General features: G+C 36.4%; 1 protein-coding gene across 1 annotated transcript in view; it reads right to left on the reverse strand.

The window, feature by feature from the left end:
- The window catches only part of LOC128890627 (semaphorin-1A-like), a 79,289-nt gene that overhangs the window by 19,767 nt on the left and 32,429 nt on the right, over positions 1–27,093 (reverse strand). The window contains exons 5-8 of the mRNA XM_054149283.1: positions 15,783–16,131; positions 14,020–14,102; positions 13,842–13,940; positions 12,138–12,422 (exon numbers count right to left, since the gene is read on the reverse strand). Of these exons, the coding sequence (XP_054005258.1) occupies positions 12,138–12,422; positions 13,842–13,940; positions 14,020–14,102; positions 15,783–16,131 (816 nt within the window). The remainder of the gene's footprint in view (positions 1–12,137; positions 12,423–13,841; positions 13,941–14,019; positions 14,103–15,782; positions 16,132–27,093) is intronic.

The raw sequence follows: 27,093 nt of genomic DNA on the forward strand, positions 1-27,093 counted from the left end.
AAGTTCTTCTACCTGGTAAGGCCATCGATGCCACTTGGTCCCATAAAGAAGCATTTGACCTTAGTTTATGAACGATAAACATATTACTTTATTAGTTAGAGATCATAAAATAAATCTACTGTTTAAAGAAAATATCAAGTTTTCTTAACAAGATGTCTATCCGTCAGTTATAATCTATCATCGACTTGATAAAATAAATTAAATTTTGAAAAGTAACATATTTATAGAACTAAATGTTTATTTTTCGAGCCTGAATATGAAAGGAGGCATAGTAAAAAATAACAGAAATATAAATACAATTATATGATGATCAGAACATATATTTAAAATGATCATGAAGTAGGGTTGCAAGTAATATTCTCGCACTGAAGAAAATCCAAGTTAAAGGTACATAGAAGCTTTTATTAGATAAATGCACTATGCTGTCAAGATTGTATATACAATAATAATATTTCTTTAGAGTATGAGAACAAAATAAATCCATTCATGTTTGAGCTATCATAGAGAAACGATTGAAAAGTTGCAACTAACAATAGGTGAAAACAGATGGTGGCATAGTCTGTTGGAAAAGTATTGAGTTAATGTAGGGATACTTGGGTATTTCTTTTTACTGATCTGTATTTATTACTTGAACAATGATTCCTTCAATCAAATTCATGATTTGTTGTGTAATAAATGAAGTGTGTTATATTGTGAAACTGTTAGATTGAAATACTATATTCAATGCTTAAACAGTATTTTTTTAATTGGGCTTCTTCATTCATCATTAGTCATATTGGTTTGTTTGTTTTCGGAAGAGACATTCGTAAATTTACAACAAACTTTGACACATTCTGCAATTATTGGGTTGGAACAAGGATACTTGGGCATTTCTTCTTTTAAATTGGAATGCCAATTTCATTCATTAAACAATGTTTTCCTAATTGGTTTTCCCCAATTTGTCACTCGACATGTTCTTTGAAAGGACGTTCGGTTTTGCAACTGGTAGAAACTAACGATGCCACAACCTGTGTAATTATTGGATTGCTTCACAGGAATGCTCGAATGACTACCATGGCAATTAACATCGTCGTCACTGAAGCATCTCTGTAACCCAACGAGTTTTAGATTATACAGAATCGTGTTGGATCGCTGGTTTTAAATGTTCACCACCACTAAGTGACTATCGATAAAATCTATTTCGTGTAGAACAGTAGTACTCAAGAGGTCTATGTGGTTAGGTTGGGTTAGCAATTCTATCGCGTTTACTGTACAGGGTGTAACAAAATTAATGGTCACTCCTTTCGGGGATTATTGTATATATCTGGATCGGTGGACATTTGCGAAAGAAATCGTCCGCAAAATCCATTAAGGGGGTATCCTGAATTAGGAGGTCTAAGAAAAGCGGTTTTTCGTGCATTTTTTTAGAATGGAAAAAAAAAATTAATTCTATCGAACTTTTTATCCTATTGTCATACATATTTGAGTAGTCTGTACAAATTTGTTCAACAAGAAATATTCAAATTGAGTCGACTGTGACGCACATTTGTAGGCCACCTCACAATTCAAACCTCCTAGCGGCGGGAAAGATGCAGCTCGTAATTTTGGTTTGACACAAACAAACCAAAAGAAATTTTCATTTTCATTCATTTTTCTTCTATGCGAACTAAGGATATTCATACAAAAAAATTTTAAACAACTTTTTTATCAAGTTAAAGTGATTTTCTTCACCCAAAGAATTCGTTCTTTTTTTCAAACTTGCAGTAATTCCACATTTCACCATTTTTGCGGATTGTTCTTAGTTCATATAGAAGAAAAATGTATGAAAATGAAAATTTCTTTTGTTTCTTTTGTGTCAAACCAAAATTACGAGCTGCATCTTTTCCGCCGATAGGAGGTTCGAATTGTGAGGTGGCCTACAAATGTGCGTCACAGTCGACTCAATTTGAATATTTCTTGTTGAATAAATTTGTACAGACTACTCAAATATGTATGAAAATAGGATAAAAGGTTCGATAGAATTAATTAATTTTTTCCATCCTAAAAAAATTCACGAAAAACCGCTTTTTTTAGACCTCCTAATTCAGAATACCCCCTTAAGCCGGCGGCTGACTTGCAACTGAACATTGTAATGTAACGCGAGCATTCGCTTAATTTTGGACGTACTAGCGAGGGACGAACCGAACCGTTCTTGCGCTCGGTTCGCGCTCGACCGTGCTCCACTGGTCTGTCGGTTTTTTGACGAACCTCTTTGATCGACTACTTTTCACTGAACTGACAATGAGTAGGAAGTATTGAGAGAGAGAATTCAGTCGAGAGTTCGAAGCGAGCATGCGTGATTCCAAAAAGGACCTTGTAATGTAACGTTGGTGTCGAACAGTAAAATTCGTGCCGAGCAGTTACATTACAGCGTTCTGTTGCAAGTCAGTCGCCGGCTTTAAGCGAATGCTCGCGTTACATTACAATGTTCTATAGCAAGTCAGTCGCCGGCTTTATGTGTTCCATGCGTACAATCGCGGCAATGGTCAAAGTTCATTAATATATATCTTTAATTGAATAAATATTTACTTTACATAGTGCTAAACGCGCGTGAACAGTTCTTTTATTCCTTAACCACATAACCAAACTGACAGTGTCCAATCGCTGCCTAAAAAGAAATTTATATTGATACCGAGACGCATCGGTGTATCACGATTGTTTAGAAACGCGGTTTCCTCGTCCAGGAGAGCATAACGGCTACTTGATACGCTTCGCGAAGCATTTTGATCCTTTTCTTTCCTCTTTCGATCCATGTCGGCCCCGAAACGACTTCCGCGCGTGATAATGGATTTTTGCCGTGGTAGTTCAGTGTTTAGCCGATGAATAGCACACCACGTCGCTCACGATTCACTTTTTGCAACCAGAGACGTGGCCGAAGGGTATGTAGATGCGATAGCCCAGCTATCGCGCCGATGTAAATGTATCCTGGAATCGATTTATGACATTCGACACGGTGTACAACACCGTCGCGGGGGTGTACAGCCTGCTCCGGGGGATAAATTGGAATTTATGCATCGGTTTGTATCGTTCGATACTCCGTTAACGAGCTTTGCTGTTCCACCAGCGGCGAAAGTTGTCGATGGAAATCATAAGGCGTTTAGCCTTCAAAGAGCGTTGCCAAAAGCGAGCCTTAATGGGAAATCGACCTCAAAGCTAATTAATCGGAAGAAATGGCTTAACCCAGATACCGATGGATTCCTGCTAAACTTATTTAACCCATTTGTAGCGGATTTCTGTCTCGTACTTACTTTTTGACAATTTTCAAAACGTTTGAGAATGCGGCAAACTTAGACCGTGATGAACAATACTTTCCATATTTTTTTACTGTTCGGGCCTGACGTTCCAAGCGTAGACCCTTGCTATCTGTTTCAACAGCCAGAGTCAAACACAGCAAAAATAGGACCGCTTTTATGACTTGTAATTCAAAACGAGACTTTTCCGCTGAACATCAATAAATTTCGAAGCGTTCTATCTTGAAAACTAATAAAAATCGGATAAATACAATGAATTCGTCTTGAAAAGCACTATCCCCCAAGTATGATCCCCTACAAAAAAAACAGTTTTATTTAAAAAATGAAACTTATTGTTTCTTATGTGTTCCATGCGTACGATCGTGGCGGCAATGGTCGAAGTTCATATAAATTGGACTGTCACCATCATATCTTTTAAATTAATAATATTATCAAATTTCGTTTACGCCACAGTATAGAGCCCATTGTATTCTGCAATTTACATTTCAACAATTCTTTCGTATCATCAATAGTTATTGAAATATACGTTTGTCACACTTTAGCGTGGACACCCTGTATATGTTGCAGTAGACTGCTATTATAAAAATTTATTAAATTGAATCTATTGTAATTGTCGTTATCTCATCTAGAATTAAATCTGGGTCCAAATCACTATCATTCCTACTGAAACTAATACGTGAGCTCTTTTTTAAGTCATTTGTAATCAGTTTTTCTAATGTCGGCGGTAAACGTCACCTTTAGAGAATAAAAGGGTTAACTTTAAAAATCGTGCAAATCAGTCAAAAAAAAAATCGTAGAAAGGTTTTTAAAAAAGCATTTTGTAGATAATATGTTGTACTTTCTAGAACTTGAGTTAAATTTTTCGAGAAAAGTTTTTTTATTAAATTGCACAGTATTAAAGATTCGTCACTTATGCGCAAAACAATGCATTCTTTTTTGCAGCACAGAACCAGAAAGACAAAAAAATTTGTTTAAACCATCAATATTACGTTAAAGGTGATATTTCAAAATTTCAAAGCTTTTTTGTTTTTTGTCTACGATGATTTTTCACCTAGTATCGATACTTTCTGTAAGAAATGCTAAAAAAGCATTTTATAGGTAACATATTGTAGTTTATACAATTTGAGTTGAACTTTTCGAATTAAAATTTTTTCATTGACTTTTAAGTTGTTGAAAATACATGATTTTAAGGAACAAAATGACGTGTTACTTTTTAAAACACAAAACAAAAAATCTTGAAACTTCAAGCTTTAAAACGGTTTTTTAATTTTATTTTTACGATGCTTTTTCACCGACTTACAGCTATTGGAATATAGCCTAATTTTTAGCGTTTATAAAGTGTTCCCTATTTTCTTGTACGAGTGTCTATATCCTTCTTTTCATTAAAAAGAAAACTGCTGGAACATACATGACCCACTTCTAAAAGATTGTATAAAAACGTAAATAAATAATCGTCTTGTTACTTACAAAATACATTTTTTAAAAGAATACTTTCTGTAAAGAATTTGATCAACTTTTTGTAGAATTTTTATCGAATTGTATTTACTTCTTAGAAAGAAAATGAAATTATGCACGAAAAATTGCACTACTTACTTAGTACATCATTCTGCATTCACCAGCTGAATAATTGACAATTCAACAATAGAACTTGTTAAGCATTTAAAAAATTAACACCATTAAAATAAACGCTAATTAATGATAGGAGACAGGAGAAACATATTTAAATTGTGAAATGTAAAATTCAGTGAATGAAACAATTTACTGGGACATATGTGTACCAGCAGCTGGGATAGCATTAAATTAAAGATACACGCTGCTGTTTCAAACTAACGTATCTCTCGTCTCATGTTTTGCAGATTTTGTTTGTTTATGTATACTGAAGCATCATCTTTTACATGTGTTCATAGTAAATTAGATGCCGTTAAGAAATTGAAAGATAATTTAAAATAAATAAGATTTAACTTAGAGGTAAACAGTTCAAAGGCTTGCTAAATGTTATGACTTCTATTTTGAATTACGTATATTGAAACTTTACATTAAATCTAATGAATTTTATTTTTGTAAAGTTCTTAACGTAATGAACTTTCCTATAATGAATGTGAAACTAATCTAATTTTGTTCATTAACTACAGCACACATAACATATAAACCTCCCTAGACATAATAATAATTTACTTCTATCTTTTATTACGTTTAAATTCACCTATAATTCATTTTCATCAGACTTTCTCTTAATTTTCGCAAAAAAAGTAATTTGTCTATAAATATGTAAAATAGAAAGAGTGGGAGTGACTTTGAATCAAATGAATATAAAATTAAATACAATAGAAAATATATGCATACAATTTTTTAATGTATCAGTAAATTATTAATTTGCTGTCAGTGTCCTAAATAAACTACACTGCGAGTTTGAAAAGGTTAACTCTTTGCGAGTGAGGCTCGATGAAAATGTACTGAAATCAGAAAATTTGGTCTGAGAAAGGTTAAGAGCCACTGTCACAGAGGATAATGGTATTTGCAGCCGTTATATTTGTGCCACCAAACAAAAGTGCAGTCCAATTTCGTCAGAACTTTCTTCCGTAATTTGCTTAAATGGGAACTTTTGGTTTGCTGAAAGTACAATAGAACCTCAATAAATGCAACCACAACGACTACAAGAGAACTTTGTTTACCACACTGTGTTGACAAGTGGAAGGGTAACTTGGCAACGTACAAAGTTGGAGAAATACTGAATACGTAATATTTAGTGACCATAGGTAATGGAGATATTATGTATTAGTAGGGAATCTTTCTTAGTGAATCAGTTACTCTGACTACGCTCGACTCTGGATACTTGCAGGAATCTTCTGTCCCGTTCTTCAGCAACTGATAAAGTTCTATGGTATTTACAGAAACAGCAGTAGGACCGAGAAATTAAAAAAAATATATAAAAACTTGGAAATGTACATAGTGTTGGTAACTGTTGCAGTCTCAAAAGCAATGAATTATGGAGACCTGGTGAAATACAGTTCTATACTTAAGAGGAAAACTATGTTCAGTACAAATTTCGGGGGATAACTATACTAATGCAAACAATTAGCGGGACACTTTTTCAAACCGCCGTAACTGTGGGAGTTTTCAGCCGATTGAAATGAAACTGCGTGAGGAGTACTTTTGAAGTGTCCCCCAGGCGTGTGTAAAGTTGCATTGGCGAAGGTTGACGCGAAGGGGTTAATTCACCCCCGAAAGGGGAGGGTGTAGAAAAACGCCTCTTTGAAACAGGTCAGGGATGACGGAAGGGGTTGAAAAATTCAAAAAAACCTTTGGGGCGACTCTCCTTTATGCCCTCTATAAAATGCACCACTTGAAATCCCTCTCGGACAAATCCCCCCCCCACACACACACAACCTCCCACCCCCTCTAAAATCCACAATTTTTGGACGACGGTCTCGATTTTAGACTCAATGCATTCTCTGAACTCCCCTGATCCAAAAAATGCCATCACCCATATCGTGCTCCCCATAGGCGCCCTTTGGAGGGGGGGGGTGTGGAACAGTTTCCAAATTTTCAACCCCCTTCGTAAAAAAACACTTCTACGCATCGGAGGGCGATGAAATTCACTATGTTTGTTCTCGATACGTTAAGGATGAATGCCGAAAAGGTCCCGTTTCGAAAACTGCCCCCGGAGCTGAAGGGAGGGGGGCAGAGGTAAAAGTGATCCACCCCAAGTGTAAGGGTTGGAACGTAGTTTCGTTGCATGGATCACATGTCCAACAGTTCAGGGCATCGGGCTGACACAGTTTTAATGTCTTTTTCCAGCGTGAATAGCAATAAATATACGAAAATGTCGATTTTTTTTAAAAACTTGCTTCCAACTTCAGGCCCATCTGCAGGGTGAATGAGTAACCCCACGTCAACGCCGTTCGTGGATTCGGACTCGCGAATGCTTCATTAACAGATCCCCAAAAAATCGGATTTTTTGAATCACGTTTTCGTTGTCAAATCGGAGCAGATTTGAAAGAGTAGTAAGTGCGCCGGACGGAGTAGGCATTCAGAAGTGGAACGAGGGCCTGCACCCGTACGTGGTCAGCTAACGTTAAATTGGGGTCCGGTCTGGTCTGGCCTGGCTGACAATCAAAGTTAAAAAAATAATCTAGTTTTCGTCTTCATTTCCATTATTCACAAACAGTAGGAAACATGAGAAAATTTGTGGAGAGTTCTGAATAGACTTATCATTTCATTAAATCCTTTGGTTCCAATGAAGTAATTGTAGTACTTCAGCTCAACAAACTTCTAACCAAAAGTAGTCAAATCACTTCTAGTGAACAGTCAAGGTAAAAGTGTATTAAATTTATCCACGTAAAAATAACTTTCTTCGACTTTATTTTTCCCAATTCGTGCACTAATGATTTTCAAAATAAAAAATGTATACAATGAATGATATAAAGCGAAATAATATATTCTTAGTTATTTTGGTTATAACTATTATTATTAAGGCATAATTACAGTAACATTAATGTCCATGTTATCACTCTGAATGTAAGAACTCTTGATGATTATGACAATCTTGAAAGAAACGCTTAAACCGAAGGGATTCATTACATTACGAGCATCATATGAATCGTTCATTGCACAAATCGACTAACTCCATAAAACAAATGTTGAGAAATGGGATGAAATAACGAACATTGTTTCTTAAAGTTCCCTTTATAATATAAATTCAAATAAATATTGTAGAATGCATAAATACAGATGTAGCTTTCATGTAACGATATCTAAAATTAATAAGAAATAATAGCCAAAAAAATAATCATCAGTAATGTTATAATTTTTATGCGACTGGTGGAGTTAATCAATTTATGCAGTAAATGGCTCATATAATGATAGAAGTGCAGTTTATGGAAAAACGTCATGAATAAACAAAATCTTCTTGTCTAAATGCAGAATCTACTGGACTTTTAAAACTATATTTTCTTCTAATATAACCGTGCCAAATAAAAAAATTGACTCTATGAATCATTTCGTAACTGTTTGTGAAAAATGAATTAAAACGAACGACACTTCAATTTTTTAGTACAAATTTAACTTCTTTAGAGTGTACCTCTAATCTTTTTAGTGTGACAGTTTCAAATATTTTTAACTTTTATAAAAGTCACATGTAGAAGTATACATTCGAATCATTTTTTTGAGTATTTTCTGCGGCAAATATTTTTTATACTCTACATCAGAGGTTCCCAGCGGCGTCGGTACCGCCCACCGGTGTGCGTTGAAGAGATTTAAGGGGGCGCTTTTGGTCGAAGACAAATTTTGGGGGCGTCGAGGACCAACTGCCGCCCCCTGGGCAATACTCGCAAGAACGCGCCAAAAATTTGATTAATGTGTACTAAAAATCTTCGAACGCATGTTTTAACAAATATCTTCAATGTTCAACAAATGTTGTAAATGTCAGTGTAATCAACAATTTAGCAACAAAGAAAAGAAACAGATTGTCAATAGTGGAACGCGGCGATTTAAGATTGCTGATGTCAAATCTGATACCAAATATCGAAAAATTATTGTCGTTACACCAAGATCAGCCTTCTCACTAATGATATTATATTCATTTTTTTAATAATCACTGTTTGAAAAACAAAATATACATGTCGAATTGAGTAACCCCCTCCTTTTCGAAGTCGGTTAAAAAAGGGGACGGTGGGTTAAGAAAGGTTGGGAACCTATGCTCTACATTGTTTAGTGTGATACAAAATACCTATTAGCTGAGAAAATATGCTGAATATCTCTGAAACTTTTCCTAGGCATGTTAGCACACTTTCCTCTCTTTTAATGAGTCCCATCAACCCCTCCAGATTTGCACTTATAGTTATCGTGGCTTGGTAATCGAATGATTTACATAATAATACCAGATACACAGAGATTTTATTACCATTCAAGCAAGAACGCACGCGAAACTCTCTTACATGAGCCATGCTATTACTCATACATCGTGACGACACACTGCGTCTAACAAATAAATATATTTCCATCACGCATGTATTACAACAACTCAATGGTCGTAGATTTAGGATTAAAGCCTGAAACGAACCACTTTGAAAATTTCTTAAACTGTAATATTTCAAAGAAACGAATTGAAAATACTTTCATTTACTTACTTACTAGACTGCAGATCATTATGCAGAATAAAATGTTTGCAAACGTACCTACAAAAAGTAGAGCTAAATAGGAATTTATTTTTAATACATTAGTAATACAATTATTTATTTATGAATTTGATTTTCAATACGTTGGCATATTATTGCATACTGTATTTTCTATATACAGGGTGTCCTAAAAATGTTGGAGTTCCTTGAAAGTAAAGTAGAGCAAAGTAAAGTAGAGCAGAGTAAAGATCAGCCCAATAATTGTACGTTACAAATAGTGGACCTCGTTGTTCATTTTTTCACTCCATCTTTGACACTTAAATTTGTTGCAACAAGACATTCTGCCACGCGTTCTGCGTACTTATGAACTTTATTCTGAACTTAAAGGACTAAAACTATCTCTTTTTTTTGTATATTATTGTAATGCAATAAATTATGCGTTAGAAATAGTGGATCTCTGTTCATTTTCTCATTTTCTCATTATTTAAATTTCTTGCAACAAGACTTCCTGGCATGCATTCTGCGTACTTTTGAAAACTTAAAGGACTGAAACTGATTTCTTTTTCTATATATTGTAATATCAGTACTGTTAAAATTGAGAGAAACCTATTTAACCCCATGCTTGAATTTAGTCAGTTGGCAACCTTGCATGCAAAAAATGAAGTCGTTTTCTCGACTCTCGGTCAGAGGGAGAGATTTAAGACGGTCTAACAAAATAAAAGTTTCGAAAGGAAGGGTGAAACTTGTTTTTTTATTTCTAAAAAGAACCTCGTCCTTATTTAATTTAAGCATCCGGCTTCTGTGCCAAAAGAAACCAAATATTTATATCAATTACAAATTGTGTGGTACACCTTGTATTGCCCAAGATCGAGAAAATAATTTAATTTTAAGATATTATAAAACACAATTTCACAGGATGGATAAATCTGAAAGGTCCTTGCAATAATTGTCATAGTTCATATTAAAACATAATGAAGAAAGTTAATATAACTGCTTCCAAACAAATTCTTATTGCGAAATTACTTCTGTTCGATCACAATAGTAGTGGGACAACGAAAGTAGAAAATTTCTGCATCAAAGCAGTACCTACTACTAAAATACAAATGGGAGGTCACTGTTATAAGTTTAAGGCAGCGATTTTCCACCACGGTAAAAGTATTTCCGATGGTCATTACACGAGTATGGTACGGGGTAAGGGCACAACATGGGTAGCTGTTGTGATTTACGAGTAGAAAAACATGTTTGGCCACGAAATGCCAAAAATGCATACATATTTTTCTTCGAAAGATGTTAATTGTGGTTGTTATTACAGTTGAATGTTCAGTACGTTCAGCGCTATAAGCTGCTTCGCGCACCAGGAACTCTACACAAAGTACTATACAATACATACACGGTCTGTCTAAAAAGAAACCAAAGTTTTGCTATAAAAAAAAAAGTACAAGTAAAGTTTTTACACGCACGTTTATTCACTTAAAATAATCTCCCTCTGCGCCAATACAGTGTGTAGACCGCGTAATTAACATTTCGAAGGACCTTTGCAGCTCCTGTCTTGGTAGCCCGTTTAGTACGGCGGTTACAGCGGTCTGAATCTCCGAAATATTGCTATAATGTGTCCCTTTCATTGGAATTGGCATTGTTACCTTGGATCATTCACCCTACTCGCCTGATCTGTCTCCCTGCGATTATTTTCTTTTCCCAAAATTGAAAATTCCAATGAAAGGGACACATTATAGTAACATTTCGGAGATTCAGGCTGCTGTAACCGCCGTACTAAACGGGCTACCAAAACAAGACCTGCGAAGGTCCTTCGAAATGTTAATTACGCGATCTACACGCTATATTGACGCAGAGAAAGATTATTTTGAGTAAATAAACGTGTGTGTAAAAACTTTACTTGTACTTTTTTCTTTTAATAGCAAAAGTTCGGTTTCTTTTTAGACAGACCGTGTATAATATAAAAATGATTCAATCTCATTCACTATGCAAATTATCTTTGAAAAAAGAAGTGAGAACCCCATAAAAAACTTCAAAAAAGTAAAAGAATTACGCCAAATACATGAAAAAGTGGAGGACTTAAAGAGTAATCATAGAAAAATAGAAGATCCCCATAAGAAACTACAAGGAAGTTGAAAAATATGTGAAATCGAAATGAGCAGCCAGTACATGAAGGTCCTTTCCAGTAATGTGCAAAGGCGACACTGTGTACCACACTGCAAAATTCGGTGCTTTCCAACTATGCGCAGCTAAAATGCTGTGTTCAACAGTGCGGACGTTCAGATCCTAATGACAACTCATGTAAACTGACTGCTACGCACTTCGGCGGTGAAATAAAGAAGCTAAATAGTGTATCAACCACAAACTGAGACTGTTTAGACATTTGCCTAGATGCTCGTGGCCTGGAAGTCTAATGCTTGGCGTGGCCAGACATAACACATTGCGAAAACGCTAATTAAATAACTAAACTATGCTTGTTTGGATCATATATGACGTTTGCTATAACACTTATTCAACGCAATTTATAAAATTAATCATTCACTCCGGAAAGTTTGAAACGAACAAATCACGATGCCGAGTGTTTGTAATACGGTATTTGTTTTCAAGGAATTATTATGTCAGAGTTTGGAGAGCGAAAGAAGAGAATTCAAGGGAGCGACAAGTGTGTGTCGTATAACGTTTCATACATAGTTTCGAAAGAAACCAATTCTGATCATTCTGTATTCTAATAAGAAGAGTTTGCATTAATGATAATTACCTGGCTCGTAGCCGCAGCCCTTGTGGCTCCCGTTCGTGACGTTCTGAAACAAGGTTTTGTCTGCGTCGCTATCGTGGAGCTTCGTCGACACGGCCACGCAGAGGTTCTTGGTGGCGTCCCAGGCACAATGAGGATCCTGAAGAGCCACGCAGGATTTGCAGGTGGTTGCTGCTGGCGCATCGCAGTGGTAAAGGGGAATGGCACGAATTTCGGAGTCTGCGAATACGACCAATTTGCTCGCCTCGCCGGCCAAATGGACTACTACAAGATCCTTGATTGCTTGGCCTGCGACAAACATTAAATATTTTATTATTGTTAATTATATCGTAGTGTCCGCGGCTCCCATACTCAACAATGAGGAGTCAAATAAGAACACGAAACGTAGGGTACGGGATTGGTCGCGTAGGTAAAGCGGTCGACCGTGGATCCGAGGATCGTGGGTTCGAATCCACGTGCCTTATTTTTTGTATAGACTTCTACAATATTGTTATTATGCAATTGATGACGATTTTGTTAGGACGAACTAGCTACTCTAAACGATATTCCAAATATTTGACGAACTGTTTACAGATAACATAAAATGATTTTATAGTCGCTGAAAGGGATCTTGTGAGGTCGTAAAGTCGGTCGGACATCGATCTTTACAACTTAATTCAAATAGAATTAAATAATAATCACTTCTCATAAATTGTAATTCCCATTTTGAAGCTGACGAAATGACGAAATCTGTGACGATTACAATTACCAATAATATTAATAATCACTTCAATTCAACTCTTTTGTTTGTAAATTTCTAACAATCATAATGCATGGTGCCCTATCAAATTGTATATTTACTTATTAACGGTTTCAACCTAACTGCGTTATCTTCAAGCACATATTCTTCAACAAATCGTTTAATTGTAAAGTGCATCATTTTTCAGTATTTTTAGTTTGTAATATATTCATCATATTATATTTTCATTTGTTTCGATAGGATAAAATGATTCTGATTTTACCCGTGTCGTCAATGAATAAATACACGTTCATCCACACAGCAATCCACCGCGATTTCAATACAAATAATATTTACTATATCATCTATCTCTTATTTCGCCACACACCCGCCGGTCTTTTGCTAACAGAACTGTCTATATTTTATCGTTCCAATTGTTTTCCTTTCGACCGAGTATTTCCATAAATTCCGGATAGAAATGCACCCTCTAAATTTGAATCTAGTTTCGTCGGAATTACTTGTTTCGTCACGTCAAATGTAAATTTTCGCCTCGACTCGTCGCCGACACGCGCGGTGGAATAACTCATACGAATCATCGAATATTTGCTCGCAAGTCCGTGACAGTTCATCAAACGAGTCGAAGAGCAAACGCTATTTTACTATGCTTTTTTTTGTACCCTCGTTTAAAGTCAACGCGACACGATGGAAACGGCAACACACAAAATTACGCGAGTTTTTCCTTTATCTCTCACTGTGGGCGGGGAAGGTCGGATCGCGCATCATCCGATCGCGCATAATTCAACAAGGATTAATTAGATTTTTGAGGATTGAAATTTAGATTCGGGATCGACCGCCGCCGTCTGAAATTCACCTGCTTTGCATTGTAATTGGATCGACGGTTATCAGACGCTCGCGATCGAACCATTGAATTTTATGAAGACCGTGTTGTTTACGAGAAAGAAGGTGAGGATATTTTTGGCTTTGCTCACCGTATTTCAATACTTGAACGTCGCTGACGATAACCTGGCCAACGTTGCTCAGAGATTCCGGCGCCCTGGTGTTGAGTGCTTTGAGAATACGACCGTCGTCTAGGCAGAATTAGATAATTACGTTAATTAAATACGCGGCAGTGTTTTCGATCGTGAGACCACGATCGTTTGTACTCACCTGTCCCTATGTAGAGGATGTCGTAGGCCTTGCCATTCAGTGCCTTTACCTGAGCATCTACAGCGACTTTGGTAAATCTGTAACTGTATGCACTGTTTGCTTTAATCTTCAATGTTGTCAAAATGATGTGATATGAAAATGATTCGAAAACACAGGTATTAGGTACTGGAAAACGTTCGTGCGTTTTTTTAAAACACCATTTGAGTATTCAGAACTTCTTGAAAATATATTATTTCATTTAACGAAAAGTTCTTGATTGATTTGCATCACTCTTTTCCATTGTTCTACAGGCTTGTACATATATATTTTTTTTTTTTTTTTTGTAGAAGTCTTGAGTTTTATTTATGAAAAATGAATTACGTAGAGACGTGAGTATATTTCAGTAAGAAGAATTAACAAATCTTCTATTAAAAAAAATTATAATCTTGATTTTTAAGAAGAAACTATTATTTTATCTATATCATTTAAATTATTAAGAATAATTTTGCTGGTATTAAGTCCCAAATGAAATAAGGCTATTTACATGAATCGTATCACCAGCAAAGAACAAACAAAATTATTTTTCTAGGCTCTTGAGTGCTGATTAAATTAAAAAACAACAATAAATAAGGAGGTAAAGTTTAATTAATCATATGGATAAAAGGAGTGAGCTTCTAATCATACACAGACAAGGCATAACCATAAGCTTCCCCTTCAAATATTCATAATTGTATGATCACTTTTAATTACGGAGAAATTACAACTACTATTATTCTATTATACGAAAGTAGAAGGATAAGGGTGCGCAGGAGTCAGAACAGAACTCCGAATGGACTTCAGCGACAGTCGCGGAAAAAGAGAGGGCGATACAACAATTGCAGGACAGACGAGGATAGGGGCGATTAGGCTAGCATGGTTTTTTCGAAGATATTGAAGCAAAGAAGCAATATTTTCTAATAATTCTGGTTTTAATATATTCGTTACACTTCGGCGGATGCGACTCCAAGGCCTGATGTTGGAAAAAGTATATGTAAACAAATTTCTTCCATAGGAAAAAAAAATGTACTTTCATTGTTTATAAAGTTTTAAGGCCGAAATTGGAAAATCAGGCCTTGGAGTCCCATCCGCCAAAGTGCAACGAATATATTAAAACCAGAATTATTAGAAAATAGTACTTCTTTGCTTCAATTTTTTTTGAAAAAAATCATGCTAGCCTAATCGCCCTTGTCCTCGTCTGTCCTGCAATTGTTGTACCGCCCTCTCTGTCCTTGTCCCGGAGTTTCCTACATTTTCCGCGACTGTCGCTGAAATCAATTCAGAGTTCTGTTTTGACTCCTGCGCACCCTTAAGACGGTCTAACAAAATAAAAGTTTCGAAGGGAAGGGTGAAACTTGTTTTTTTATTTTTAAAAAGAACCTTATCCTTATTTAATTTAAGCGTCCGACTTCTGTGCTAAAGGAAACCCAATATTTATATCAGGTTATGGGCCCAGGAATTACTAAGAAAAATGATTGAACGAGAAAAAAGGTATTCTGAACTTGGAGTTTGTAGTTTGAAAAAGAAGGACTCCTGCGCACCCTTAACTACGTGAACTACATCACCGTCCAAGAACAAACATTTTTTTTTTGTATGCTTTTGAATTCTACTCAAGAAAACAAACAAGGAGCTAAAGCTTCATTAGTCACATGTAAAGAAAAATGTGCTCTTAATAAAAAACTTTTCCTGAAAAAATCATATATTTGAATTTGCGAAGGTAAACCAATGCATTCGAAACAAACACTCACTTGAAGCTGACTTTGGTTATCACAGGTAACGAGAAGAAGGACTGAACCGCGTCGTCCATGAGGGGGTGGGCTTTCACGAAGTTGACGGTTACGTCTGGAAGCGTCCTGGAATCGTTGACGCATGCCCCAGGTCTCGGTTCGGGCACCCTCTCCGGAAGTACTCGCAACCAATTGCTGTTGATGGTCTCCTGTTCCTTGAACGCACCTTGGAAGACTTCGAGAACGCTGTTCATGGAGAATGCGCAAACAGCGGAGCCGCCGATCGAGTTCACGGGGGTTGTAAACACCCCGTAAACCAGCCGCGCGCGCTCCCCAGCGTAAACACCTTCCGTGACGTCGCTGGTCGACTCTGTTTCGAATAATTGAAAAATCGCTCGATAAAGCACTTCCACCGTCAGCCACTTCTATTTACTTAATATATTAGAGGTTGTCCCAAAAGTTTCTTTCGTGACTTGCACACAGCTATTTTGTGTAGCACTGTTTACATAAATAGACATCGTAATTTCTTAGATGCTAATGTTGTAACAGTAATGGAACAAAATGAATCGTACGCAATTCAATAATGTAACATTAGACATAAAATATTGTGTATGTATTACTTATTAATAAAAACGAAAGAAACTTTTGGGACAACCTGATAACACGTTGATCGCGACCCTCGGTATTCGAGAATCGAGGAGGCGAGGGGAGGGGGCTTGACCGGTATACCGTCATTTTCAATTTACAAATTTAATAAACAAATCGTCAATTAAAAATAGCTTGGATTAATTCTGCTTAAAGTAATCGTCAATTAAACGACTTTCGATTAATTCTGCTTAATTCAATTTTAATTAAATAATTTTTAATTACATTGTTTGTAATTAATTGTCAATTAAAGACGGAAATTAATTTTAAAAGTAATTAATTACTCGCAACCCTAATCAGTACTACCAACAACACCAAACAAGTTTCTCTGGACAAAATTTTCTCCAATATCGCCAACATTCGAAATATTATAGGTTCCATTAAGGTTCGGATTCGTATCACTTTATACAAGACAATTCAATTAACAGAAGTTGAACATTCTTGTTGCTAATTAAAGAGGCGTTGCACGCCACGGCACTGTTTCGTTAAGGATTAAAGACTGCGCGCGGTGTCCCCACCAATTACAGTCTCCAAATACCTGTTGGAGACCAAAAATTGTTAATCAACGGTTATTAGTTAGAAAGTAGTGGGGCGGATGGTGTTCTACGATGTTAATGCGATACCTCGTTAAGAAGTAATAACAATTTCGCGTCCGGACCCGCGTGACGTTGCGTTATAAAATTACTATCCTTGCAAAAATAACAGTTCAAGTTCGCCACGGCGCGGGAAATTGTAATGTTAATTCCGTGGGCCGGTAATAAGGTGTTAATATTAATCTGGCCGCCCAACCTCTGGTATAATGGGTCGAATGACGTTACGGGTATGGTGTAATATCAATTATCCTGCTCGCGTATGCGAGAAAATATCTCCGCCCCGTGTCACGCCGACCCACCCCGCTCGCGTTAAGTGTTGGAAACATTTTCAGATATTGAATTTAATTGAAAATGGCCCGTAACGTTTCATTAGCTAACGTATTGCGAAGTGGGACGAATTTTATTTCTGGTCTAATGTCACCGACCGCGCTTTGAAAATTAGTCATTTATTCGGGGGACAGCGAAATTGCGCCGCGTCATCGCAAATTCGTTTGCACGGGTTAATTAACGAAAATCACACTTACCCCTGAGATTCGTCGCGGATATTTGACGCATTATCAATTATTAACGTGTGAATTTTTTCTGTTTGCATGTTCTTAAAATCAGAATGATATGTTCAGTATACTATATGATGTCATGTTTTTCTGCAAAAAAATGTTCTTGTGCTTTTGTTTATTTTTATTGGAATCTAATTTAGACTTTTCTTGTATTATACTAAAATACTAAAATAGTATGCTCTTCTACAGAGTCGTTCAAAGAGATGTTTTTATGTTGCTGTTTCTTTATATTGAAAACTTGATTTGCTGATTTTTCTTCTATTATAGTATTATGATCTTCTGCAAAGACGTAAAAAAAGATGGCTTTGTATACTATTTATAAAATCTCTTTGAAAATTGTGTTAGTTATAGAATTTTTTTGTAAACTAAATTATGAAATGTATAAACTACATGCTCCTTAAAAAAATTCTATCGATTAAATTCTATCGACTAATATTACTTAATAATGTTTATACATGCTAAGTCTCCAAATTAAGTCGCGGATGCATTTCGTTTTAACGTAAGGAACAACGAAACAAAATTTCATCTGAATCAGACAAAAGTACCAAGAACTACATATAAAGAAATCTCCGACAGATTTTCAATTTTGCATTAGTAATTCTTTCTGTTTCATTTTTATCTTCGTCGAACATTTACTTCAATCTTGTACATGTTTGTATCCAATCCTGATCTCAACTTTTAAAATATTTCTTCTTTCTTAAAAATAAGATCACGAAGAGGGCCCGCGTTATACAGGGTGTTCCAAAACTCACGTAGGAGCTGGAAGTGGGAGGTAGCTGAGATGTTCTGTTTCACACAGAGTCGCTCAACCGTCTTAATCTTTCGAGAACCTGTCGTTAGCCAAATAGCGACGAATCAGTTGTTCCGAAAAATCAATATATCGATTGGACGTTGACACGGTTAACCAGACAAAGACAGAATTAATATTTGCCTTGACCCATTGATAGGGTTCCTCGTATACTTGAATGCAATTCACTCGATTTCCTCCTCTTTTCCCAAGCGGGGTCAACGAAATAATCGAATCGAGCGGCAGTTTTCAGTTTTTCAAAGACCTTTGACCGAAAACGATCGAGCTTATACAGACACGGTTCTAATAAAAAAGTTTTCGTGTTAAGGTAAACGGACGCGATATCAGACACGGTTCTGAATTAAAATCACGTATCAATTGGTCGTTAGAATCCTTGATATTCGGCTTATTCTGAATGTACAGCAGTCAACGTATGGTAAGGTCTGGGTTCAACTCGTCGCGCAGGAGGTTCTGATGGACCCAGGCGAGCTGCCACAACAAGCCGCGAACACCTAAACGAGCACGGAATCCCGAAAAAGGCCACGGACCATCATCGCAACGGTCGGTCGACAAGGAGATGTCATAAAGAATTGAAAATACCAACCTCGACAATTTTTATCGGAACTTTGCGGAAGTAACTTCAATCAATTCCTGATGGTTCTACGATCAAAATGATATCTCACGTCGCGTAAATCGGACTATTTTTAACGAAATTATATGCAAAATCTGATTGCATAATTGAAAAGTTATTTCGTTAAAAATAGTTCGATTTACGCGACATGAGATATCATTTTAATCGGGAGAACGCCAAGAATCCAATGGCATCGCGTTCACGTTGATACGATGAAGAATAAAGAATTCGATTTGATCGAAAACTGATGAGTCGATCGGCCGTTTGACCCCAGATCCTTGAGCGAACCCAGGTAGGCGCCTACGGTTTCGGTGAAAACAAGCATTGAGGGTCTCGCTTCGAATCACTCGAAAGGGTCGATTTTTTTCATGGAATTAGTCCCCGTGCTCGCGGGTCTAGACTATGGGCCGAGACCCAAACGCTCGTAAAAATCGACCCTTTCAAGTGGTTCCAAACCGTTTGTCGTCGCATTTACCGACCTTTTGGACGCTAGTAGGAACGTGTTTTCGAAGAAAATCCGGCAAGTACGGATAATTTATTGCCCGAGCACGAACATTACATACATGGGACCTCACCTTAAGGTTGATTGACTGAGGTCGAGCATCGAGATTTCGTCAATCATCTTCGTTTTCCACATTCAATAAGTCGAATGATGCCGAATAATCTTTGGATTCACCCAATTGATATATCGAATTACGAGTGATTGGTCGAATAGAGTTCAACACGGAACTCAACCAATCATTTATCGTTTTCGACGTGCGTTGGTCGAAAAAGAGTCGTAATATCGAGACTCAACCAGTCGCCACGATATCGAAATTCATATAACAAGAAAAACAATGCGTCTAGGGCAGGAATTGTCAGATGCAGCCCTACCGATGAGTCTACTGACAATTCCGAGTCGAAATGCACGCACTCCGTAAATTCGATCCATTTGAATCACTCAATATTAATTTGGCGAGTGATAATCCGATTGTTTGTATCTTTTAAAAAAATTTCAGAAGTAAAAGTATGCAACAGAGACGATTTTGACAACAATTTTCTTTGCAAAAATGTCGGTGGAAGCTTCATTTTTGAATTATTAACGAAAAACACCGACCAATCACAGGGCCCGATTAGCGCGCGCTCAGCTGGCTGCGCAGCGACCAGCCAATCCTGGCTCGAGCTTATGCTCTCGCGGCTGAGCGCGAGCTAACCGGGCGCTGTGATTGGCCGACGGTTTTTCGTTAATAATTCAAAACCGAAGCACCATCCGTCATATTTGCAAAGGAAATTATTGTTCAGAATCGTCTCAGCGACCTCCCAATTCCGGCTCCTACGTGAGTTTTGGGGCACCCTGTATATTGAAAACTCAAAGAACCCATTTCTTTTCGTTGCACCGCCCTACAGAGCGAAAAATCAAGGATCAAGTCCATATTTCGGATATTTCGTTCACTTCTAAAAGTCCACCAGAACATTCCGAATTTCTGTGCGCGTAAGTGCATCATTTCGGCTGAAATTTCGCTCGAACAGAGGGGCAGTGTTAAATATCTATGCACGGAACGATTCAAAGCGAAATATATGGGGAAAAAAGAGGCACTTCCCAGTGAAAAAGAGCAATCAGTGGAAAATACAGGTTCGAATATGACGTTAAAGAGGATCGTCAAACGGGTTTTCAGCCATTTCCTCGCGACGGGCGAAAATAAGGGTCGGTTTCACAAAGAGCTTAAAAGCGATCTTAAATTCAAATTCGGCCTGAATGCATAGTTTGCGCGACACGAGCCTTGTCTTGAGCGTTAGCTTTTAAATCACGGCCAGTTTCGAATCGCCCCTGTAACCATGGCGGGCGAAAGGGCAGCGTTGATGGACATTAATATTAAAAATTCCGCGGGGACAATAACGTTAAAGAAGCGTGATCCAGGGCGAGGAAACGGACTGAATGGAGGCGTTGAAAGAAAATGTAGAAGGAAGTTTCCCCGTCACCTTCTCGTTAATTCCGCACGAACGAAGCTAAAAACCATTAATGTAGCCATTCTCCGAGGACATTAGCACCGGAGAAAGGGTAATTCGCGTTCTATAAAACATTGAATAAAATGTCAGACCGACGTCTCTTCGTTACCGTTTGCGAATAAAATCGAAGGACGGCAATCATCGATAATACAGCCAGTTTATTGTTGAAATTCGCTGGACGGAAAATTTTTACAGAGAGGAGCCTCGATTATTCGATGTAATGGGGGGAAAAACTGCCATGGATTGATGAAAAAGGAAGTAACTATTAAGAATATTATTCTTTTTTTCTCCTAATATTTGTTATTACTTCGTTTGTTATCTTTATTTCACTTTCATAGAAATTCATCGTGTTCATTGGTGGTAAAAATGGTTGAAATAAATGAAGCACGATGAAAGTAATAAAATTTCTATTGATTGGATCATTGTTACGAGTTTCATAGTTGTTCAGTGCCAAAGAAAATAGTGTATTATTAAAAGGTAGAAATTTATTATAAGAAATAGTATGGTATTAAAAAATGATATATTTACAAATTTTGTCAAGCTTCTGGATCTCGATCTATGTAATATTTTCTTTGGGTTTCAAATTATTTAAGAATCAAAGGAAATACTAAATTATTTAATAATAAAACTAATAAAAAAACATTACATTATTAAATCAAATTTCTCAAAAAGAGTATAATATCAATGAAATGTATTTTAATGTCGCCAAAGGCAACAATACAAAAATTAAAATCAAAAAGCTTGAAAAGATTATTATATAAATATTTAATATTTTCATTTAAATGCTTAAGGTTCCAAAGCCACGGATAATCGAATTAAAAACACTTTTTACTCTGGATAATCGAGGTTCTACTGTATATCAATTTTCCACTGAAGAGCATAGCAGAAGTAATGCAAATGACTGAACAACAATGAAGCATGTATTTTAGTATGTTTTTTACTTCGTCGTCCTAACACTTTGAAGAAAACAATGTCAGCTTTTTCAGCTGAAATTCATTCCCTATTTTCCATATCGGTTTTTCTCTTTTACAACAGCTATTAGTCGTTAGCCGTCATGTTTACAAATTTCTGAATTTTACCTACACGAGGATTACGAGTTTATTACCCGAGGCAAACTTTGTAAGAAACTAAGCTAATTTCGCTAGAAAGTTACGTCTAAAGGGCGTCGTCCGAGTTTTTATCCGCTTAAGAAATCACGCGGTGAAAACTCTGAATGACTTCGCCGAGCTAATAAGAAATTTCCATAAATGTGGTAATTTTCCCTCTCGTCGTAGCAAGATCCTTTTTTAATATACTACTCGTTTCACTACGTCGAACTGGAGTTGAATATTAATTCGTGAACATTGCCTACTTATTGATTGAAAAAATTTATTTCTTTTTAGGGGTTCGTATGTTATGAATAAAGTCTTTCATTATTCAGATAATTGATTTTATCTACGTATGAATGAATTTATAGTTATGATTGTCATTTTATTCTGTCTGTGTTACCATTATTCAGTAACGATATTTACTTTGTTAATAGTAGTAGGGCATACAATTCTTTTTAATATAATATTATTACAATTCTGTTTTGATGTGTTTATTATTTTTTATTATTGAGACAAGGTGAATTTAGTAATATTTAAAACGAATATCATTAACTTTAAACTCTAATATGTATGTATTAGACATTCTTTTTAATATGATAATATTTGGATATTGAATGAATTATTTTTTTATTAGAATCGAATAACCGAAATAATTTAATTAATATATTTAAGACTTTTAATTGACACATTGCTAATTTCAATCCATTTACTTTAATTAACTTAGGATTTTGACTGTCCTGTGACTTATTATTGAAAAATGATGTGAAAGTATAATTTTTCAAAATTTTATTTTGAAAATAGTACTAGTACAAATGTTTCTTCAAACGTATTTTTGCACCATTAAATGCAACACGTAAAATGTCACGAAAGTATAATTTCCAAAAATTGTATTTCAAATACTATTACTACTAAGATTTCTGTGAAACATCAAACAACAGTTTCCTAAAATCTATTATTATATTGTTCAATTCTGCATATAAAACGATACAAAAGTATATTTAATCCAAATTTTATTTTACAGATTACTGGCACGCCTGGCATTTCTAGCACACGCCAGAGAGCCGATCGCTCGCATTTATTTTTGCATCGTTAAAATCTAGATGAAGAACGACGTTTAAGTACGATTTTTGAAAATTTTATCTCAAAAACGTACCTGATTTTTGCACGAATGCCCGTTCTCGTGTCTGACATCGGGCTGCACGTGTTCGTGAGCAAATAGTGCCAAGGCGCGAAATGTAAAATGCGCTTTACATCGTTAAAAGAGCGTGCGGAGTGCGGCGTGTCGCGCGCTGCAAAGCGGAATCGTGTAATTACGAATTCGTAAGGAAATTTGAAGGTGGTGGTGCAAAGATGATCAACGGCGCGGAAGTGCGCCGACTTTGCGAGTGCAAATTGTTGTTCGTTTCGTCAAAGCAGGAACGGCACTTTCGAAGTACCAGCGCGTTTACTAGAGCAGCTTCTGATAAATACTCTCATAGCTTTAATAAAGCTGCCGATTCTTGGTTACGAAAACACTTGAGCGGAGTCAATAAACAGACGAGGGTGCGCCAGTGTTACCACGTCGAGCATCTTTCACGTTAGACTAATTGTCTTTTAAGATTGAAAATCTTTTCATTTTCGAACAGCCGAAATTCATGTCACGTTATATGGTGAAAAATGCTGCGAGGCGATGAAATGGGTGGGTAGTAACAGAATAAATATGTCCCGTTACACAGCTTGTCGTGAGATATTTTTTTATATTTTAATATCTAGTGATTGGAATAATTAAGACTTAATCCGAAATAATTAAACGTTTATGATACATACAGTATACATCAGTGTTCAATTAAATATTAATAACAATTACGGTTAGGAATAAATATTCATTCGAGACATTAATCCTGAGAAATTTGTCAATATTTTAATATCTGCTGATTGCACCAACAAAATATTCATTTTTGACAATAGTTAAATTAATTATTAACAATACTTATTATTTAAACAATGATAGAGAATATGATTGTGGTGTGGTATTAATGTTTCGTAAATTCTTTTGTGGATGGATCCAACGAGCCTTCGAATCGACATGTCACGACATGTCACGCGGTTGTTGTTCGCCCTTTCCCCTCTCTACTTTGAGAGGCACAAACAATCTACGACGCACGACCGCGCTCAAGCAGGTATGCGAGGGGCGAGAGCTCATTCGTCGTTGATCCTTCGTTCGATATGGATCTCGCGATCGCGCGTCCGCGTCTCGCGTCCCTCCTATTTGTAGTTTTCCTTAGTATCTTAGTTTGGTTTGGTTAGTTTTAAGGCATGCGTGTACGAGTGTCTCCTCTGCCAAATAATTACTAATCAACTTGTTTTGTTTGTTCGTAAGTCCATATTGGGCTCGTAACATCGTGCTCCACTTCGGTCACTATTGCTTCATGTGATAAGTGTAGTGATCAACCATGTGACTGGCCGAGATCCGTTGCCGTCCTCTAGTGGGTCTGATTTGAGAGAGGGCCAATCGACGTCTCCGAGGAATCTTCTAGTCTCTGTACGCGTCAGGCGAAGTCCAGGCTCCTGATGCAGCGCAGCTCAAAAGAGCCGTCAGAAGGATGCAAGTCGTGTCCTGGACTCCTGACGTTGTGCAGAGAGTAGAACTCCGTTTCGGGACTCTACGACCGTCAGACATACCTGGTGTCGCCAGGGCAGGGCAACCCGACGCGGTGCTACCTACGTCGTACACTGTAATGTCGGATCCGGGCTCTCGGCAGCAGGTATGCAGGGAGTAGAGTACTGGCGGAGACATTGATCGTCTTTCTCTCGAATCAGACCCACCAGAGGAAACGGGACTGACTCAGTAAGTCCAGTTACATGGTCGCGTCGTGTCGCGATTTCCATTTAGCTTCCGTTTAGTTGAAATAATTATTTGGCAGAGTCAGACTTAGACTTTGGAAATCAAAGGGACTTTATTTTCTTTGATTTTCACGGTTTCGTACTTAGTATTAAGCTCGTCAACTCTATGTAGAGTATGCTTCTACGTATGTATACTCTATGTAGAGGGAGATCGAAGGAAGTTTGATTCCTTCTATCTCCGGGTCTCCAGTCGCAGCAACCTCCACGTGGTGAGACCTGGTAATCGGTATTATTCGTGGCGAACAATCCTTCGTCGCGAATAATATCGAGAGCTAATGGCTGCGAACTTGTAATGAGATCTTTAGATATAAAACGTGCAAAGTGTAAAGTGTAAAGTTCACAAGTGAGAAGTGCAAAAGTATAAAGTGTAAAGTGCAGAGTGCAAAAGTGTAACGTGAAATTAGATTTAGATTAGCAGGGACAACATCAAGGAGCCGTAGCTGGTATTAGTGGTCTGTAGTGGGGATGGTTTCTGTGCATTTATCGTATAGAAATTTGTCTATTTAAGGAGGTGTAGTAACAAAAAAATGTTCCGTTACAATAGGGTCTTAGTGCGCCACGAAGCAATGAATGAGTTTTCTGATAATAAAAAGAATGTCCTGTCGCGGAAAATCATTAAGTATGGTACAGCAGGTGGCGTTTCGCGATCAGTTAGTCTAGTTAGTTAGATTTTCAATCTCTCTAACTCTTGCGTGTACGCGAAGTCTGTAAATTTCTTTCTGTCAGATTAGCATAGAATGCATACTTCATTTCTTTAACAAACATTGCAACGTGGTCTGTATTTATATAAAGTTTTAATTTTCTTTAGATTTTTATAATGGAACTGCTGCCAAAAGATGTTTATAATAATTTGAAGGAGTAGGTAAATTTAGAATATTGTTAGAAGTGTATGCAATTCCTTTGATAATATGAAATATATAGTGTGTAGTGTATTCTTATTAAACTGCAATTTTTCTTTTAATTTTAAAGGAGGAATAGTTGCCAAAAGCTGTCTATAATAAGTTGATACAGTTTATTTATGTACATATAGTCATATTTTAAGCTTAATTCTTGTTCATCAGAAAAATTATAAAATTATTTCCCAAGTTTAAACATGCAATTCTTTTAATTTTATTTTGTGTGTAAATTGTCAAATCGTTTGCGACCTTCTTTTGATACATTCACAATGATTTTTCAGCATTATTTATAATTACAAGCAAGCTTGACATTGTAAAATTCATCAAAGAAGCTTTAAAAGGGGCCAAGAATGAAAACCGATGGTATTCATGGTTCTAACAATGTAAGTATTTGATAATATAGTTTTGATTCTTCAAAGATAAGAAAGAATTTATTTACAAATGGTATATAAATAAATGCTTAATATCAAATAAGGCGACATGTAATAGAGGAAAATATTCTAACAAAAAATTCGTTTAATTAATTACTAACAAATTAATAGCGTGCTAGACAACGGAAGAAAGAAATGAAATAAATTTTGAAATAAATCTATAAATATATACATATTACTAGACCAATTAAACAAGGCAACATAACGGATTCTTGTTAACTATCAATTAATAACAAATAATTTCCATGACGTTTTGTTAGAATTTAATTACTTCTTCCCAGTAATTAAATGGAGTGCAATTACATCCATAAATATAAAAGAAACAGTTTTGTCTATACGGTAATGCACGCATAAAACGAATACAAAATTAGAAAAATTAATATATAATATAAGTACCTAATAGCCACATAGAGTGTTATTTGAAATGAATAAAGAACATATTAATCATCTAAATCTACACAATATGTGGAAAAAGTAAGAAGTTTCAGCGAATGAAAAAATAGCAAATTATTATACTTTACGAAAAATTATATAATAATTTATGCAAAGTCCTCGGAAACCTTCCGTGTAGACGCAGTCAAAAAAAAACAAATCATGATAAAACGTCCAAAATCAATTGGATATCACCGTTCTTTTCCGGCGATCGAATCAATGCCAGAAGAAAGTTTGTTCGAAGTTTCATCCAAGAGTGTTTTCGTTCGGAATTTCAATCGGAGTTCTTTTCGAAATATGTTTTCCAAGTCGGTGCTTTCTAAATGTCCACATGAGTTTCCGTCCGAATGTTACGTAACAAAATGTTTTCACTCTGGCCCGATGGCATGATGTTAAAAGTCCT

Source organism: Hylaeus anthracinus, unplaced genomic scaffold (genome assembly GCF_026225885.1).
Source record: "Hylaeus anthracinus isolate JK02 unplaced genomic scaffold, UHH_iyHylAnth1.0_haploid 12001, whole genome shotgun sequence".
Classification (NCBI taxonomy): Eukaryota; Metazoa; Arthropoda; class Insecta; order Hymenoptera; family Colletidae; genus Hylaeus; species Hylaeus anthracinus.